Source organism: Oryza glaberrima, chromosome 6 (genome assembly GCF_000147395.1).
Source record: "Oryza glaberrima chromosome 6, OglaRS2, whole genome shotgun sequence".
NCBI lineage: Eukaryota > Viridiplantae > Streptophyta > Magnoliopsida > Poales > Poaceae > Oryza > Oryza glaberrima.
The window spans coordinates 25,340,673-25,357,414 of NC_068331.1; the positions used below are offsets into that span (position 1 = coordinate 25,340,673).

General features: G+C 40.0%; 1 protein-coding gene across 1 annotated transcript; it reads left to right on the forward strand.

Moving 5' to 3' along the window:
- The first annotated feature begins 8,755 nt into the window (after positions 1–8,755).
- Positions 8,756–16,283, forward strand: LOC127777258 (very-long-chain aldehyde decarbonylase GL1-3). The gene is made up of 10 exons (XM_052303829.1): positions 8,756–8,942; positions 9,116–9,342; positions 10,991–11,229; positions 12,074–12,293; positions 13,916–14,037; positions 14,246–14,502; positions 14,594–14,701; positions 15,227–15,433; positions 15,514–15,624; positions 15,711–16,283. The coding sequence occupies exons 1-10, from the start codon at positions 8,880–8,882 to the stop codon at positions 16,038–16,040; spliced, it is 1,884 nt and encodes a 627-aa protein (XP_052159789.1). The 5' UTR covers positions 8,756–8,879; the 3' UTR covers positions 16,041–16,283.
- Positions 16,284–16,742: the final 459 nt, after the last annotated feature.

Genomic DNA, 16,742 nt, shown 5'->3' on the forward strand with positions numbered 1-16,742 from the left:
CGCACGGGGAGAAAAAGCAGGAGTAGCAGCAAAGCCATCACGGGAGCAGCACCAAGTCAATCCATCTACATGCAGCGCACGGTTCCCAAGGCAGATTAGAAAAAGGAGCAACAGCCGTCGGGTTTCTGCTCTGTCCCGTGAGGACCAAAATTTCCGGCGGAAATTGCTATACGCACACAAGCTTGTGTACCAGGAAGTTTCTGATCTACGCTACGTGCACACGAGAGGTGTACCATAGTTTGTGTTTTTGCTAGTTTACCATTATTTTCTTACTAGCGAATTCAGTATTAATTCCCATGGCGAGTTTGAAGTATGATCTACCGCTCTTGGACCGAGACACAAGATTCTCACTTTGGTAAGTGAAGATGCGAGCCGTTCTTGCACAGCAAGACCTCGATGATGCGCTTTCTGGATTTGACAAGAGGAGACAGGATTGATCCGATGATGAGAAGAAAAGGGATCGTAAGGCTATGTCACATATTCATCTTTATCTATCTAACAATATTTTGCAGGAGGTGCTTAAGGAGGAGACAACCGCTGGGCTATGGTTGAAGCTGGAACAGACATGCATGACTAAGGATCTGACCAGTAAGATGCACCTGAAGCAAAAGTTATTTTTGCACAAGTTGCAAGATGATGAGTCTGTGATGGACCATCTCTCCACTTTCAAAGAAATTGTTGCTGACCTTGAGTCTATGGAGGTGAAGTATGATGAAGAGGATTTAGGCCTTATTCTATTGTGTTCATTGCCTAGCTCATATGCAAACTTCAGGGATACTATATTTTATAGCCGTGATACTCTAACTTTGAAAGAAGTTTATGATGCTTTGCATGCCAAAGAAAAGATGAAGAAGATGGTACCCTCTGAAGGTTCAAATTCACAAGCAGAAGGCTTGGTTGTTTAGGGCAGGCAACAGGAAAAGAACACAAAAAACCAATCAAGAGATAAAAGCTTAAGTAGCTACCGTAGGAGATCAAAGTCCAGAGGCAGGTATAAGCCATGCAAATACTACAAGAGAGATGGACATGATATCTCTTAGTGTTGGAAGCTACAGGACAAAGACAAGAGAACCGGAAAATATATACCAAAAGGCAAGAAAGAAGAGGAATGTAAAGCCGCAGTTGTTACTGATGAGAAGTCTGATGCAGAATTGCTTGTTGCTTATACTGGTTGTGCACAAACTAGTGACCAGTGGATTCTTGATACTGCATGCACCTATCACATGTGCCCGAATAGGGATTGGTTTGCCACCTTTGAAGCTGTTCAAGGTGGTACTGTTTTGATGGGTGATGATACACCATGCGAGGTTGCAGGTATTGGAACAGTTCAGATCAAGATGTTTGATGGTTGTATTAGAACATTGTTAGATGTGCGGCATATTCCAAATTTGAAGAGAAGTCTCATCTTTTTATGTACTCTTGATCGCAAAGGGTACAAATATTCCGGTGGAGGCAGAATTTTGAAGGTAACTAAAGGCTCTCTTGTTGTGATGAAAGCTGATATTAAATCTGCCAACCTGTACCATCTGCGAGGTACAACTATATTAGGTAATGTTGCAGCAGTTTCTGATTCATTATCTAATTCCGATGCTACTAATCTTTGGCATATGCGTCTTGGGCATATGAGTGAAATTGGTTTGGCAGAATTGAGCAAGCGAGGATTGCTAGATGGACAAAGCATCGGGAAGCTTGGCAAGCATAAGAGGGTGAAATTCAACACATCTACACATACTACTAAAGGTATTCTTGATTATATGCATTCTGATTTATGGGGGCTTGCTTGTAAGACATCTTTTGGAGGTGCTCGTTACATGATGACTATCGTTGATGATTATTCGCGAAAAGTTTGGCCTCATTTCTTGAAGAACAAATATCAAGCTTTTGATGTGTTTAAGGAGTGGAAGACTATGGTTGAAAGACAAACTGAAAGAAAGGTGAAAATCCTTCGTACTGACAATGGGATGGAGTTCTATTCTAAGATATTTAAATCATATTACAAGTCTAAAGGCATTGTGTGTCACTACACCGTTCCTCACACACCTCAACAAAACAGCGTAGCTGAGCGTATGAAAAAGACAATTATATCAAAGACCCGTTGTATGTTGTCTAATGCAGGTTTGCCTAAACAGTTTTGGGCGGAAGCCGTTTCCACTACTTATTATCTTATCAATCGATCACCCAGTTAGGTCATTGATAAGAAGACTCCAATTGAGGTATGGTCTGGTTCCCCAGCAAATTATTCAGACTTGAGTATTTGGTTGTACTGCTTATGCTCATGTAGATAATGGTAAATTGGAGCCTAGAGCTATTAAGTGCATTTTTCTTGGTTATCCGTTTGGTGTGAAAGGCTATAAGTTATGGTGTCCTGAAACCAAAAAGGTTGTGATTAGTAGAAATGTTGTCTTCTATAAATCAGTTATGTTACATGACAAACCTCCTACTAATGTTCCTGTTGAGAGTTAGGAGAAAGCAAGTGTGCAGGTGGAGCACTTGATCAGTTCAGGGCATGCACCAGAAAAAGAAGATGTTGCTATTAACCAAGATGCACCTGTTATTGAAGATACAAATTCTTCTACTGTTTAGCAGTCTCCAAAACGTTCTATTGCAAAAGATAAGCTCAAAAGAAATACTAAACCTCCTCAAAGATATATTGAAGAAGCGAACATAGTTGCTTATGCTTTGAGTGTAGCAGAAGAAATTGAAGGTAATGCTGAACCTTCTACATATTCTGAGGCTATTGTTTCTGATTATTGCAATAGATGGATAACTGCTATGCATGATGAGATGGAGTCACTTGAAAAGAATCATACTTGGGAATTGGTGAAGTTGCCAAAGGAGAAGAAACCTATCCGTTGCAAGTGGATCTTCAAAAGAAAGCAAGGTATATCTCCAAGTGATGAGGCAAGATACAAAGCAAGGTTAGTTGCTAAAGGTTATAGCCAGATTCTAGGTATTGATTTCAATGATGTCTTTTCCCCTGTTGTGAAGCATAGTTCAATTCGCACTCAGTATTGTTGCAATGCATGATTATGAACTAGAGCAAATGGATGTTAAAACTGCATTTTTACATGGGGAGTTAGAAGAGGACATTTATATGGAGCAACCTGAAGGTTTTGTTGTTCCTGGAAAAGAGGACCTAGTATGTAGGTTAAAGAAATCTCTTTATGGATTGAAGCGGTCACCTAGACAATGGTATAAGAGATTTGACTCTTTCGTGCTTTCTCAGAAGTTTAGAAGATCCAATTATGATAGCTGTGTTTATCTCAAAGTTGTTGATGGTTTAGCTATATATTTGCTTCTTATGTTGATGATATGTTGATTGCTGCAAAAGACAAATCAGAGATAGCAAAGTTGAAGGCACAATTGAGTAGTGAATTTGGGATGAAGGATTTGGGTGCAGCGAAGAAAATTCTCAGTATGGAAATTACTAGAGAAAGACATTCTAGCAAGTTATATCTTAGTCAGAAAGGTTATATTGAAAAAGTTCTTCGTCGTTTCAATATGCATGATGCAAAACCAGTGAGGACTCCTTTAGCTGCACATTTCAGATTATCTTCATATTTATGTCCACAGTCAGATTATGATATTGAGTACATGTCTAGAGTTCCTTATTCAAGTGCAGTTGGTTCACTTATGTATGCCATGGTATGTTCTCGTCCTGACTTATCACATGCATTGAGTGTTATCAGTAGATACATGGCTAATCCTGGCAAAGAGCATTGGAAAGCTGTTCAATGGATTTTCAGATACCTACGTGGTACATCTAGTGATTGTTTGCAGTTTGGGAGATCTAGAGATAGACTTGTTGGTTACGTGGATTCAGATTTTGCTGGAGATTTGGATAGGAGAAGATCGCTCACAGGTTATGTTTTCACTATTGGAGGATGTGCTATTAGTTGGAAGGCAAGTTTGCAAGCAACTGTTGCCTTATCTATTACTGAAATAGAGTATATGGCTATTTCTGAAGCTTGTAAAGAAGCTATTTGGCTTAGAGGTTTGTACACTGAGCTTTGTGGAGTTACGTCTTGCATTAATATATTTTGTGATAGTCAAAGTGCAATATGCCTTACAAAGGATCAGATGTTCCATGAGAGAACAAAACACATTGATGTGAGATATCACTTTATTCGAGGTGTGATTGCTGAAGGTGATGTCAAGGTATGCAAGATAAGTACTCATGATAACCCAGTTGATATGATGACAAAGCCAGTTCCTGCTACTAAGTTTGAGCTTTGCTCAAGCTTGGTGGGTGTGACAGTACAGTCCTAGAGACTATTTGGCGCGCAGTGATTTTACCTACATGAGATATCTTTGGTGATTGATGTTTTTATGCTACAAGAGGAAATTCGTCTCAAGGTGGAGATTGTTAAATATGTGATCCGAATTTTGGGCCCACAATATATTCGGATTAGTTTCCTAGTAGGAGTTCCTATTAGATGTCTTTCTATTTCCCTTATATATACTCTTGTAAGCCGTACGGGAAGGGTTGATATTCCCATTGTGATTCCCCTACGTTTGTAATCATCTCCTCTATAGTGATCATTGCCGGTCAGCACCCGTGGTTTTTTCCCGCAATGGTTTTCCACGTAAAAATTCGTGTCTCCATTGTGCATCTATTTTCATAAGCATAGGAGAGCCCCGTGCTACTGGCCTTCACCCGCCTTCCTCTTACTGCACCTCCCCAGTCCACCTCCTTAGATAAGCAGCAACAACATGTTCATGTCTCGTTGTTCTTCCCCGTTTCCACTAGCTCCTGCTTTTAGATCCACCGATAATCGCCTTCACCACCTAACTGCTTATAATCATATATCCATACCTCCAGTCAAAAATCATATATCCTTACAACTAGCATTGTCCACCATCATCCTCCAGCTAACCCATGGCTTCGTTGGCACTACCGTCACCTCATCTAGCCCCTTATCTTGCCATCACTCTAAGCCCAGAATACCCCGTCCCTCCCCCCTCCTCTCTCTCCCTCTCCCTCCCCATCCCCTGACTCGCGCTGGCCGGTGACTAAAATTATTTATATTTTTAGTCACCTAAAATATTAACTGTTCCCTTGAGCAATTTTATATTTGAACTCTTTTGGTTAATTTGCCGATGGATGCTTACTTTCTTCGATCGACATATTCATCAATATTAATCAACTTGTTTCCCTGCTGTGCTTAATCAATTTCAATTTTGTGAATTCTCTCTCCGACTTGACTCAAACTAATCTGAGGTCTAACTGACTAAGGCCATTAACCACCATGTACGAATAGGATTTTGAGTCCGTATGAGACCACATCAGCGCATGATCTATCAAAGGATTTATGGAGGAATTTGATAGGACTCAAATTCTATAGGAAATTTTCCTATTTGACCCTTTGATTCAAAGGATTGAAGCTTTCCAAATCCTATGAAATTTATATGGAATGGCACATAGCATGTGGATTTTGGAGGAAATTTAGCAAGAGCTCCAACCTCTTGGAAAATTTCCCTTGAGTCTATCTCTCTCATCCGATTCTTGCATTTTTCATGCGCTCCAATCAAACGACCATTCCTGTGTTTTTCCTGTGTTTTGCAATCCACTGTTTTTACGCTTCAATTTCTGTCAGAATCCTGTGTTTTTCCTATTCCTCCGTTTTTTCTACCCTGCGATTCAAAGGGGCCTTCAAAGTTAACACTGACACTTTAACTTTAGTTATTTGCACAAAAAAATGTATTAAAAGATAACAATCCCCAAAACCGGAAAGTATTTTATAGTTCAATTTCAAATTCAAAACCAGTAATTAGCAAGTTACAGCTAATATAGACCCTTCTTTTCAGTGACGGATCATTTCAATATCAATAATAATTAGCAAGTTACAGCTAATATATATGGACCCTTCTTTTTTTAATAGGAACAGCTAGTACAGTGTAAAAAAGCCAAAACATACTAGTACTAAATTCTAATGTTTATAATATCAACCATAATTGCAACATACGAGTTAGGGACAAGTACTAAAATATAGTTGTAGAGTAAGATATTTATATTTGTATTCCAAGTAAACAAAAAGATATTCCTCTGTTTCAAAATAAATAATATCATTGAATTTTCGAGACCATTCATTTGTTGAAAATCTAAACAAATATGCAAAAGTACTACAAGTGATGCTTAAAGTATTTTAATTGATGAAATTAATCATATCATAATAAAATAAATTATTACTAAATAATCTTTTTAATAAAACGAGCGGTCAAAAATTTACATAAAAAATAAACGCCATCGTATGTTAAAACACAGAAGTAGATATGACAAAAAAAAGAGAAAAAAACCTCTACATCAATTTAAAAATATATACGGTAAAATTAATTGTAGCTCAAACAAGCAAATCCATCGAAGTGAGCGTAATTTAACTGGTTAAGTTTGTTGTGGTGAAACATGCTCACCCACAAACAAGTCCTAGAGTCAACATTAGTGAGCTCGTATCTATGGTTGATTATTCAGCGATAGGCAACGTATCTGTTAACAACGATACGCCCCTAGTGACTAGCTTCATTAATCTTAAAATATGTTATCCAATGTTCGGAGATGTTTACATAGGTACGATATATGTCTGTATATTTATACATGTGCACACGTGTATATAAGTGCTTTCATTGCACTGAATTTAAAAAATAAACGCATAGGTGGTGTTCTTTTCTCATTAAGGTATAGGTTTTTTCTCGGTTTCTGTTAGCACGCTTTTTAAAATGTTAAACGGTGTGTTTCGTGCGAAAACTTTTTTTATAGAAGTTGCTTTAAAATAACAAATAAAACCATTTTCAAATTTTTAATAATTAAAAATCAATTAATTACACGCTAATGACTTTTTCATTTTGTGTACCCTAATTTCATCTTCATTAGATTCAAACTGGTCCATAGTTTGCCTTTGGATCTTAGTACCGTCAGGGGCGAAGCTAGCACCAAAACAAGGGGGTGCACTTCCATTAAGAATCTATAAAATTTGAGTACAACACTGTACATTCTAGTGTTTTTAAGTGAGAAATTAAGAATTTGGGTGTTCATGTGTACCCCCAAACACAATATAGCTTCGCCACTGAGTACCGTACATACGTCTCGTAGCTACTCTCTCAATTTCCATATTATAAAATAATAGTATTTTTAACACAAAATAAAAATATTATCAAAATATATTCAATGTTAGATTTCATTAAACTAATGTGGTGTTTCAGATGTTCCTAATTTTTTTTATAAATTTAATCAAACTTTTAAAAAATTGATTAAAAAACCAAAACCGACTTAATTATAATATGAAAAAGGAGGGAATAACCCGGGTTTACGATTCCGACGAAATCCGGTCGGATTTTGCGAAATTTCGACGTTTCGACGAGGCTTGAAAATAGAAACCGTCTGAGATTTCGAGGAGTTTCATCCAAATTCAAATTTGAATTGATAAAAAAGGAAAAAAATCAAATAAAATCTTATAAATACAATGATATTCATAGAACTTGTTGGGATATAAATTTTCGAAAAAAATGATGTATTGTGTGTATTTACTGAAACTTACATCATGAAAGAAAAGAATTTCAGCAAATTACCTCTACTGTTGGAAGGGCCTGTTGGAACCGTAAACGCTGGGAATAACTATTTTTGCTAGACAATAACTGCTACATTCTACTGCTAGTAGCTATGGTAGAATTTTTTGGCCATGGCTCTCGTAGTGGTACCGCCCGGCCAAATGCTACTGGTACGTACTGTGGTACTCCCGCAGTTGCACATCAATTCAATTAGTCACATTGATATGAACAACATATTATATCTGGCCAGTAGTTTTAATTAATAGTACGTAAAAAGATGCATGCATGTCATCCTAAAATACTATATATATCCGTTCGTAAAAAGATGCATGTCCTCCTAAAATACATGAAATCAAAACGTAAAATATTGAATTGTTAATTGATGCAAAAATAATAGGACTTAAAAATTGAAAATTCTGTCAGTAGATTTTCCATGAAAAACTCTTTTATATAGCTATAATTTAATATTTTATAAATATATATGTATAGTTTGACAAATTAATGGTAAACGTGTGCATTAGGGACGACTACTACCGATGTCCAAAACATCATACTTTTGAGAAGGGATGTAATTCGTCCATTGTGAAATATAAGGCACTTTTTTTTAACTCTAAACTATAACCTTTTTCTTTCTTTTCGTTAGCACGTTTTTAAAACAATTATACAATGTATTTTTTTAAGATCTTTAAGTTTATTTTTTTTGTAAAATATATATTTTTAAAGTTTTGAATAATTAATAATTAATTATTTATGAGCTAATGGATTACCTATAAAAAATATACTCGGTATTTTAGTAATTCAACTGTCCGTAAAAAAAATGTTGATGTACTGTTAACCTTTTCAAGTACATGCATGCATGCACGCTCGGCCAGAGTACGTATTACTGTTTATTGAAAGAAAAAAACATTCAATATGAGAGAAGGACTCTCCTATCGAAACTTACTAAAAGAAAAGTGAGGCTCGAACTTAAATCGACTAGCCCACATCTTACGGTATTAGCCGAAAGACCGGGTCTTTCTACGTATTGCCGTTTATGTGACTACGTCTTTTTGTTTTTTTAAGAAGAAGAAAAATAAGAAGAGGAGGAGTAGTGAATTAAGGCAGCGCTCGAGCTGGCTAACCACTGCCAGAGTTGGAAAATAGGAAGGTTGCCATTGAATTCTCTGATGGACTTTTCGCTCCTCCCTCTTGTTATAAATAGGGGAGGGTCTTGGCGTCCCAAGAATCATAGGTGGGTGACAGAGAGAGAGATCTCTCCATTCTTCCCAACCCAGCAGTTCTAGCTAGCTAGCTATCTAGTTCATCATCCCCATCCACCGAGCTCGATATCCCTGGCCATGGCCATCTCCATGGCCTCTCCCTTGTCTTCTTGGCCTTGGGCACTCTTAGGCTCATACAAGGCAAGCACACTTGATCAACTGCTGCTTCACTTCTTTGTATATATATACATATCATTGCAACAAACAATTAGTATATATGTGATATAATGATGAACTGATCATGAATTCATGATATGCATTAGCAATGGCTGTTTGGCTAATTGATGGATGGATTGTGGATGATATATATGCAGTATTTGCTGTACGGGCCGGTGGTGGGGAAGGTGGTGCAGGAGTGGAGGGAGCAAGGGAGGTTGCCGCTGGGGACGTCGTGGTGCCTCCACCTCATCCTCCTCCTCGCGCTCCGGTCGCTCACCTACCAGCTATGGTTCTCCTACGGCAACATGCTCTTCTTCACCCGCCGCCGCCGCGTCGTCGACGACGGCGTCGACTTCCGCCAGATCGACACCGAGTGGGACTGGTAATTAATAATAGTAGTAGTAGTAACTTTTTTTTTACCTCCCTCTAGTTAGTTGATTACTGTTCTCGTTTGGCTTTTTGTGATCGGGTCATGGTTATGCGCTATCTAAAAGTTACTATAGATAATACTGTGTGTAAGTACTTGGGGTCTCTGTTTATAAACAGCAGCATAACTTCAGCTTTTAATTCTTCTTTGAAGTCGATCGGTAGTATTTACTGCTCATGTCCAAGACAGTAGTAATTGCAGATAGATTCCTCCTGGCTAGGAAGCTACAAGTACGACCAAATGTAATGGATGACCCGTTTCATCATGCTATGAACACGAAGCTGGTGTTTAGATTATGAGCGTAAAGTTTGGTTGTGTCACATCAAATATTATATACGGTGTCGCATGTGGTATTCGGGTACTAATAAAAAAACTAATTACATAATCCGTTAATAAACTGCGAGACGAATTTATTAAACTTAATTAAATATTATTAGCAAATATTTACTGTAACACCGTATTGTTAAATCATAGAGTAATTAGGCTTAAAAATTCGTCTCGCAAATTAGTCGTAATCTGTACAATTAGTTATTTTTAGCCTATATTTAATAATTCATACAGATGTTCAAACGATCGATGTGACATGTGAAAGTACGATGCTGCCTACAGGCCGGCTATGATTAATTGGCTAGCCGACTCACACGTATCTACAGTTTACATATATACTTTAAACCGCTAGGAATAAATATATAAATGTTCTATTAACATCTTTTTCATGTATTTCTCTACGTCTTATCGACCTTAACTCAACCAAACCAAACACAGGCTTAATAAGGTCTGAAGGGAGGACCAGCCAATTAATGAAAATTAAGTTTCGGTTTAATCTATTATACTCATATAGTAGTATAGTTAGCTCCTTTTTGGGTTTAGATGTGCCATGAGGCCCACGATATATATGGTGTATCAAATCATGCATATATCCCGGTCCATAGCTTAAGACCATGAAGTGTTGAAGACCATATCACGATTGGAGGTTGGGAGTAAATGCTCGCGCAATAACTCCATCTGCATTTCGGTGGCCGTGTTGGTCTCGATTGCGAAGTGAGCGAGCGAGTACCAGTAGCAGCATGTCGTAACGTGGTGCCATTCAAAGCGCACGAGATCACGGACATGTAGCACGTGGATTCAATGGCAAATCATTTATCACCATTTGTAAGAGTGGAAAATAATTAATTATTCATCGACACACCACACCACGCTTGCTTTTGCTAGTGCACCTTGACAAACCATAAACCATGTACAATTTGCTCCTACCTCCATCGCAAAATATTACTACTATGTAGAATGGGTCAACAGATCTATATGAAATCTTCGTTCACAATCGTTGTTTTAGAATAAGTCAAAATATTCGTTGTTATTCTATCTCAAAATATTCTAGACTACAAAACTCACCAGCATTGTATCGTTGTTGTCGGATCTCCTCTAGTGGACGAAGAGAGTTCAACTTGTCTACGATGGTTGAATGCCACTTCCGTGCTCTTATTATCTCAAAAAATATATATGTAATCATGTATGATATTATCCCATTTTGATTGTTATCATTAATGTGATGTGAGATATCTTTGAGTCTGTCATTTAATTTGGATGATCTTTTTTTTTTCAGGGATAACATGGTGATCATGCAAACCCTAATCGCGGCGGTGCTGGTCACCAGCCGTGTCTTCCCTGCCACGTCGGATCTCTCGGCGTGGGACCTACGTGGGTGGGCCATCGCTGTGGTGCTGCACGTGGCCGTTTCAGAGCCGGCCTTCTACTGGGCCCACCGGGCCCTCCATCTGGGCCCACTCTTCAGCCGGTACCACTCCTTGCACCACTCCTTCCAAGCCACCCAAGCTCTCACAGGTAACAATAATACCCTGAAATTAAAGTTCTCTTCGTACAGCTCCAACTCCTAAATATAACTCCAGAAGTTGAGTCTGGAGTGGAGTTATGGAGAAGAGCTCTACCCAACTCCACTCTTAATTTTGGTGGAGCTGAAACTGTTTGGCTAAGCTCAGCTATGCCAAACAGGCCCTAATTTTCATCTACAAACTTTATTAATTACTCCCTCCATATTTTAATGTATGACGTCGTTGACTTTTTAATCAACGTTTGATCACTCGTCTTATTCAAAAATTTTATGCAAATATAAAAATACTTATATCATGCTTAAAGAACATTTGATGATAAATCAAGTCATAATAAAATAAATTCTAATTATACAAATTTTTTGAATAAGACGAAAGGTCAAACGTTTGTCAAAAAATCAACGACGTGATACATTAAAATACGGAGGGAGTACTTATTAGCGTCTAATTTCGTTTTGGGAGTACCTATACATCTTTCGAAATATTTTTATGATTGTATCACACAGATTTTTAATCTTTAGATTAAAATCTGATAGATATAATAAAAAGTAAAAGGCAATTAAGAAACACCATAATGGACATTAAATTACCATATCCTCAAGAAAAAGACCAAATCCAATACAAAATTTAAAATTTACATGCGAAGATTCAAAAATTACAGTGTAACTTACAAAAGTTACAGTGTAAGTTTCATAAATTACACTGTAACTTACAAAAAAATACACTGTAAATTTGAGTGAGAAAATCGAGTGAGAGGTAAGAAAAAATCTTTCGAGTGAGATATAGCAAAATCGTTTCGTTTTTAATGATGTGTTTAATTAACTGCTTGATTAATGCAGCTGGGTTCGTGACGCCATTGGAGAGCCTGATCCTGACGCTGGTGGCGTGGGCCCCACTTGCAGGGGCCTTCATGGCGGGACACGGCTCCGTGAGCCTGGTCTATGGACACATCCTCCTCTTCGACTACCTCCGGTCCATGGGGTACAGCAACGTCGAGGTCATCTCACACAAGACCTTCCAGGATTTTCCCTTTCTCAGATACCTCATCTACACACCATCGTGAGTCCTCTAATTTACATACTATTCATAATATCATCCAAACTGATCCACTATGTTCCCTTACCTCGCTCCACTAATTTATATTTATTCAAATTAGGCCATATTTGATTTAAACTATTAAACAGATTGTTGACAAATTAAATATTTCAAAAAATAAATTTAACAGTAGCTTAAAACAAGTTGTCTAAATAATAGGCTTCTTTTCTTGAAAAAAATATTTTGTGAAGTGCAAAGCAAACAATTTGTTAAAATATATAGTCTGGTGAATAATAAGCTAATTAAGATAACAGGACAAACATTTTTAGTAGAAATTTAGTACAATATGTGTGTAGTGTGTTGTGCGCATTCTACACCCTTTATTTTCCATACCATATACTCCGTATTTAAAAACTTAATAGGTACCATATGTATAGTACTTTCAATACGAATCCGGTAGGGAAAAAACATACGGTATATATTTTTCCTTTATTTTACATATGTACTTCGTACTTATTAGCAGCGTATTTTCTTAATTAACACCATTTAATGTCGCATGCTCCCGTGCACGCGTCTGGATAGAGGCCTATATGTGTACAGAGCGACATGTCCAGTGCACTATAGTCGAAGGCACCAAGTCATATATCTGTATGTGGTGTCACCATGCAATTAACTCGAAAAAGATTGCACTTAGACAGCACAAAAATATACCAAAAACTGCCAAATTAATTGAAGTGTCACGCCCATTGGCCAACTACCCCCAATTTATGGTGACCGGTGTGGCGTCCACTGTCATGTGTCGACCTTAATTAGTTATATTAAGGCATCTCTGGATAAAACATATAATTTCTGTTTCCAAAATTGTCAACGAATTAATCAAGTTGTCGCAGTGATGGCGAAGTTCTTGCATTTCCAAAAAAGGCCTTGCTTGCATGAGAAATAAAAAGATTGATACTATGAAACATTGAAGTAAATGAATAATGGACTATCAGATTTTGTAATATTATCTACTCGAGGGTCCAAACAAGTGCATATTGTAAGGTTCAAAAGTTTTTTTTTTTTAAAAAAAAAAACTAACGAGCTTATATATAGAAATCATAGGAGCTAAGGAAGTGTGTCCACTATGCATTTTATTACTGTATGAGAGTCGCATTGTTGGAGCATATATCACTTTCCAATTTGGAATACTCCTATATATATATGTCGTGGTCATCTAAAGCGAATGTTATCGATCCTGTCCTGGTTAACGAATGGATCAGGTATCCCTTAAACCAGTGACTGCATTAATAGCCAGGCTTGACGAGAATGGCCATATGATTTATAACCCTAATCATCGCTGCTGCGTACTGGAAACTGATAATCAATGCTCGTGATAAACTGATGGAGTACTAATCAAGTGGTCAAATGATTTAATTTTTCTCTAATCAGGTGAGTCACTGTGCATGAACAGAGCAGCTTAGATAGGGATGGGCTAGTGGTTGACAGGAATTAATTAAGAAGTTGAAACCATTGTAGGGAGGTCTTGGAGACATGATTTGCAATTTGGAACCCGGACTGACGTGACTTTTGTGTCCATTTCGACGATATTCCTAGAAATTAAGACTGCTGCTAATTAATCCTGTGGATGCTTGTGGTGATGTGTGCAGGTATCTTAGCCTACACCACAGGGAGAAGGACTCCAATTTCTGCCTGTTCATGCCTCTCTTTGATGCCCTGGGAGGGACCCTCAACCCCAAGTCTTGGCAGCTTCAGAAGGAGGTTGACCTAGGTATTAGCTACTCTCTCTATTCTAAAATACCACAATCTACTTCCCCGCAAAAAAAAAAACAATCTACTATCAAATTGGATATAACGTAGTACTACAATTTATACAGAGAGTTTATCCATAACCCAGATTGAACTTAAAAATCGATGACCGTGTGTCTGATTGAATTGAAGAACTAATTAGTTCGAATCATATTTTTTAATTTCTGTAGGAAAGAACCATCGGGTGCCGGACTTTGTGTTCCTGGTGCACGTGGTGGACGTGGTGTCGTCGATGCACGTGCCGTTCGCGTTCCGCGCGTGCAGCTCGCTGCCGTTCGCGACGCACCTCGTCCTTCTCCCGCTCTGGCCCATCGCCTTCGGCTTCATGCTCCTCCAGTGGTTCTGCTCCAAGACCTTCACTGTCAGCTTCTATAAGCTCCGCGGCTTCCTCCACCAGACCTGGAGCGTGCCCCGCTACGGCTTCCAGGTCACACGTTTCATCCAAGCCTCAAGGCTGATTTCCATTGAACTGGTTAGTGCATGCAACTTATCGTTTTATTTTTTTTAATATCCTGCAGTATTTCATCCCTTCGGCGAAGAAGGGCATCAATGAGATGATCGAGCTCGCGATCCTGAGGGCGGACAAGATGGGCGTCAAAGTGCTCAGCCTTGCTGCACTCAACAAGGTGAGTAATAGCATCATACGGATTCGATTAATTAGCTACTCATAATTGTGTACCGATCGTACTAGCTGTACTTCGTACTGCGTTGTGAGTGATGGGTTGATGTAATTAAGCTGCTTGCAAGTGCAAGCATGTTGGTTGTCTTCCTCTAGTAGGACAAAGTCAAGTGCAGACTGTGCAGTGTTAGTAGGTTGTTGTTAGCTATAGCTCGATTAATTCTTTTATGACACGCATGTGGCCGTGCCATTCTGGTACTGTGTCCATACAGCGACTGAACTTTGGGCGAGTCGTAGTATGCAGGTAGTACAAGTGAACACCAATGTCCCAATGATTCTGTTTGTGATAAATTCTTGATTCTGGGTAGGTAGCTAAATGTCATTGGTTTGTACTGTGTACTACTCTTAGCAACGTGGTTATAATGGTTTCTTGTCAGATTTCACTGAATTTGACGGCAGGAAAGTTCAGTGAAAGATCGAATTAACTGAAACTGTAGTGAGTAATTCTTTTGTGTGTGTGTGCGCTCGACAGAATGAGGCGCTCAATGGGGGTGGCACGCTGTTCGTCCGCAAGCATCCCGACCTGCGGGTGAGGGTGGTGCACGGCAACACCCTGACGGCGGCGGTGATCCTCAACGAGATCCCCGGCGACGTCGCGGAGGTGTTCCTCACCGGCGCGACGTCGAAGCTCGGCAGAGCCATCGCTCTCTACCTCTGCAGGAAGAAGATCAGAGTCTTGGTACGTTCATCAGAAGAATGCTATAGAGAGAATGGAAGTGATTCAGCTTAGCTTACTGTTTTTGTGTTTGTTTTGTTCAGATGCTGACACTGTCAACGGAGAGGTTCATGAATATTCAGAGGGAGGCCCCTGCGGAGTTCCAGCAGTATCTGGTCCAGGTCACCAAGTACCAGGCTGCACAGAATTGCAAGGTAGTACGTACGTAAAATATAATTGAACTGGTCGGTGCATCTAACTCAATCATGATGTCTTACGACGGCGATGTCGGTCGTCGCAGACGTGGATCGTGGGGAAGTGGCTGTCGCCGAGGGAGCAGCGGTGGGCGCCGGCGGGGACGCACTTCCACCAGTTCGTGGTGCCGCCGATCATCGGGTTCCGGCGGGACTGCACGTACGGGAAGCTCGCCGCGATGAGGCTGCCGGAGGACGTGGAGGGGCTGGGGACGTGCGAGTACACCATGGGCCGCGGCGTCGTGCACGCGTGCCACGCCGGCGGCGTCGTCCACTTCCTGGAGGGGTGGGACCACCACGAGGTCGGCGCCATCGACGTCGACCGGATCGACGCCGTCTGGAACGCCGCGCTCAGGCACGGCCTCACGCCGGCGTGAACGCCGGCGACGGCGACGGCGGCTAGTAGTAACTACGTACAGCACGGGGACGCCGAATAACTTTCGTGTTGTGCGTGTGTGTCGATCGATTGTACGTTGCATTGTTCGCTCGCCCGGCTAGCTTAATTAATTATCGGGCGTGCTTGTGTTGTGTGTTGATAGCTAGCGTCGTACGTAAGAATACCGCAGAAATGACAAGAAAGAATGGATGATTCCTCGTACACTTTGGGTGATTGTTGCTCACTTTGGGAATGGTTCATCTGCATCACTGCATGTGTGTGGCGATGCGCGAGAAACCGTCGTTGCAGTGAGAGTGAGACGTGCCGCGAGTGTAGCGGCCTCCCGAATTTTTCCCGAGAGAATTGTGGGCGTCGGCCCATTTGCGGACGGACTCGCACACGCGGTTGATTTGTTCCCGGGCCACAAACAAATTGTTCCCAATCCCACGAACGGCCCAGTTTGTTCGCACCGACAAAGCTTGTTTACGTTTTGGGCCGTTTCGGACCGACAGGTGGTCTTTTTGGTCAGCAACATAGAATAACTTTTTTTAAGTAAACTGGTAACATGATTGTACTTTGTTATAGTCCGGTGTCGATAGGGAAATGCCCCGGATCGGTCGCTCGGGGGAGGGAGAAATATCGAGCGCTCTCTCCCCCCACGCGCTGCCTGTCCTTGGCCCCACCACGTCTCTGCTCTCATCTG

Bases quoted from the DNA above. Each gene is read 5' to 3' on its own strand.
- LOC127777258 (XM_052303829.1), top strand. From the start codon at position 8,880: ATGGCCATCTCCATGGCCTCTCCCTTGTCTTCTTGGCCTTGGGCACTC. The intron at 9,343-10,990 runs GTAATTAATAAT...TTTTTTTTTCAG, and splicing joins ATCGACACCGAGTGGGACTG to GGATAACATGGTGATCATGC. The intron at 15,434-15,513 runs GTACGTTCATCA...TGTTTTGTTCAG, and splicing joins GGAAGAAGATCAGAGTCTTG to ATGCTGACACTGTCAACGGA.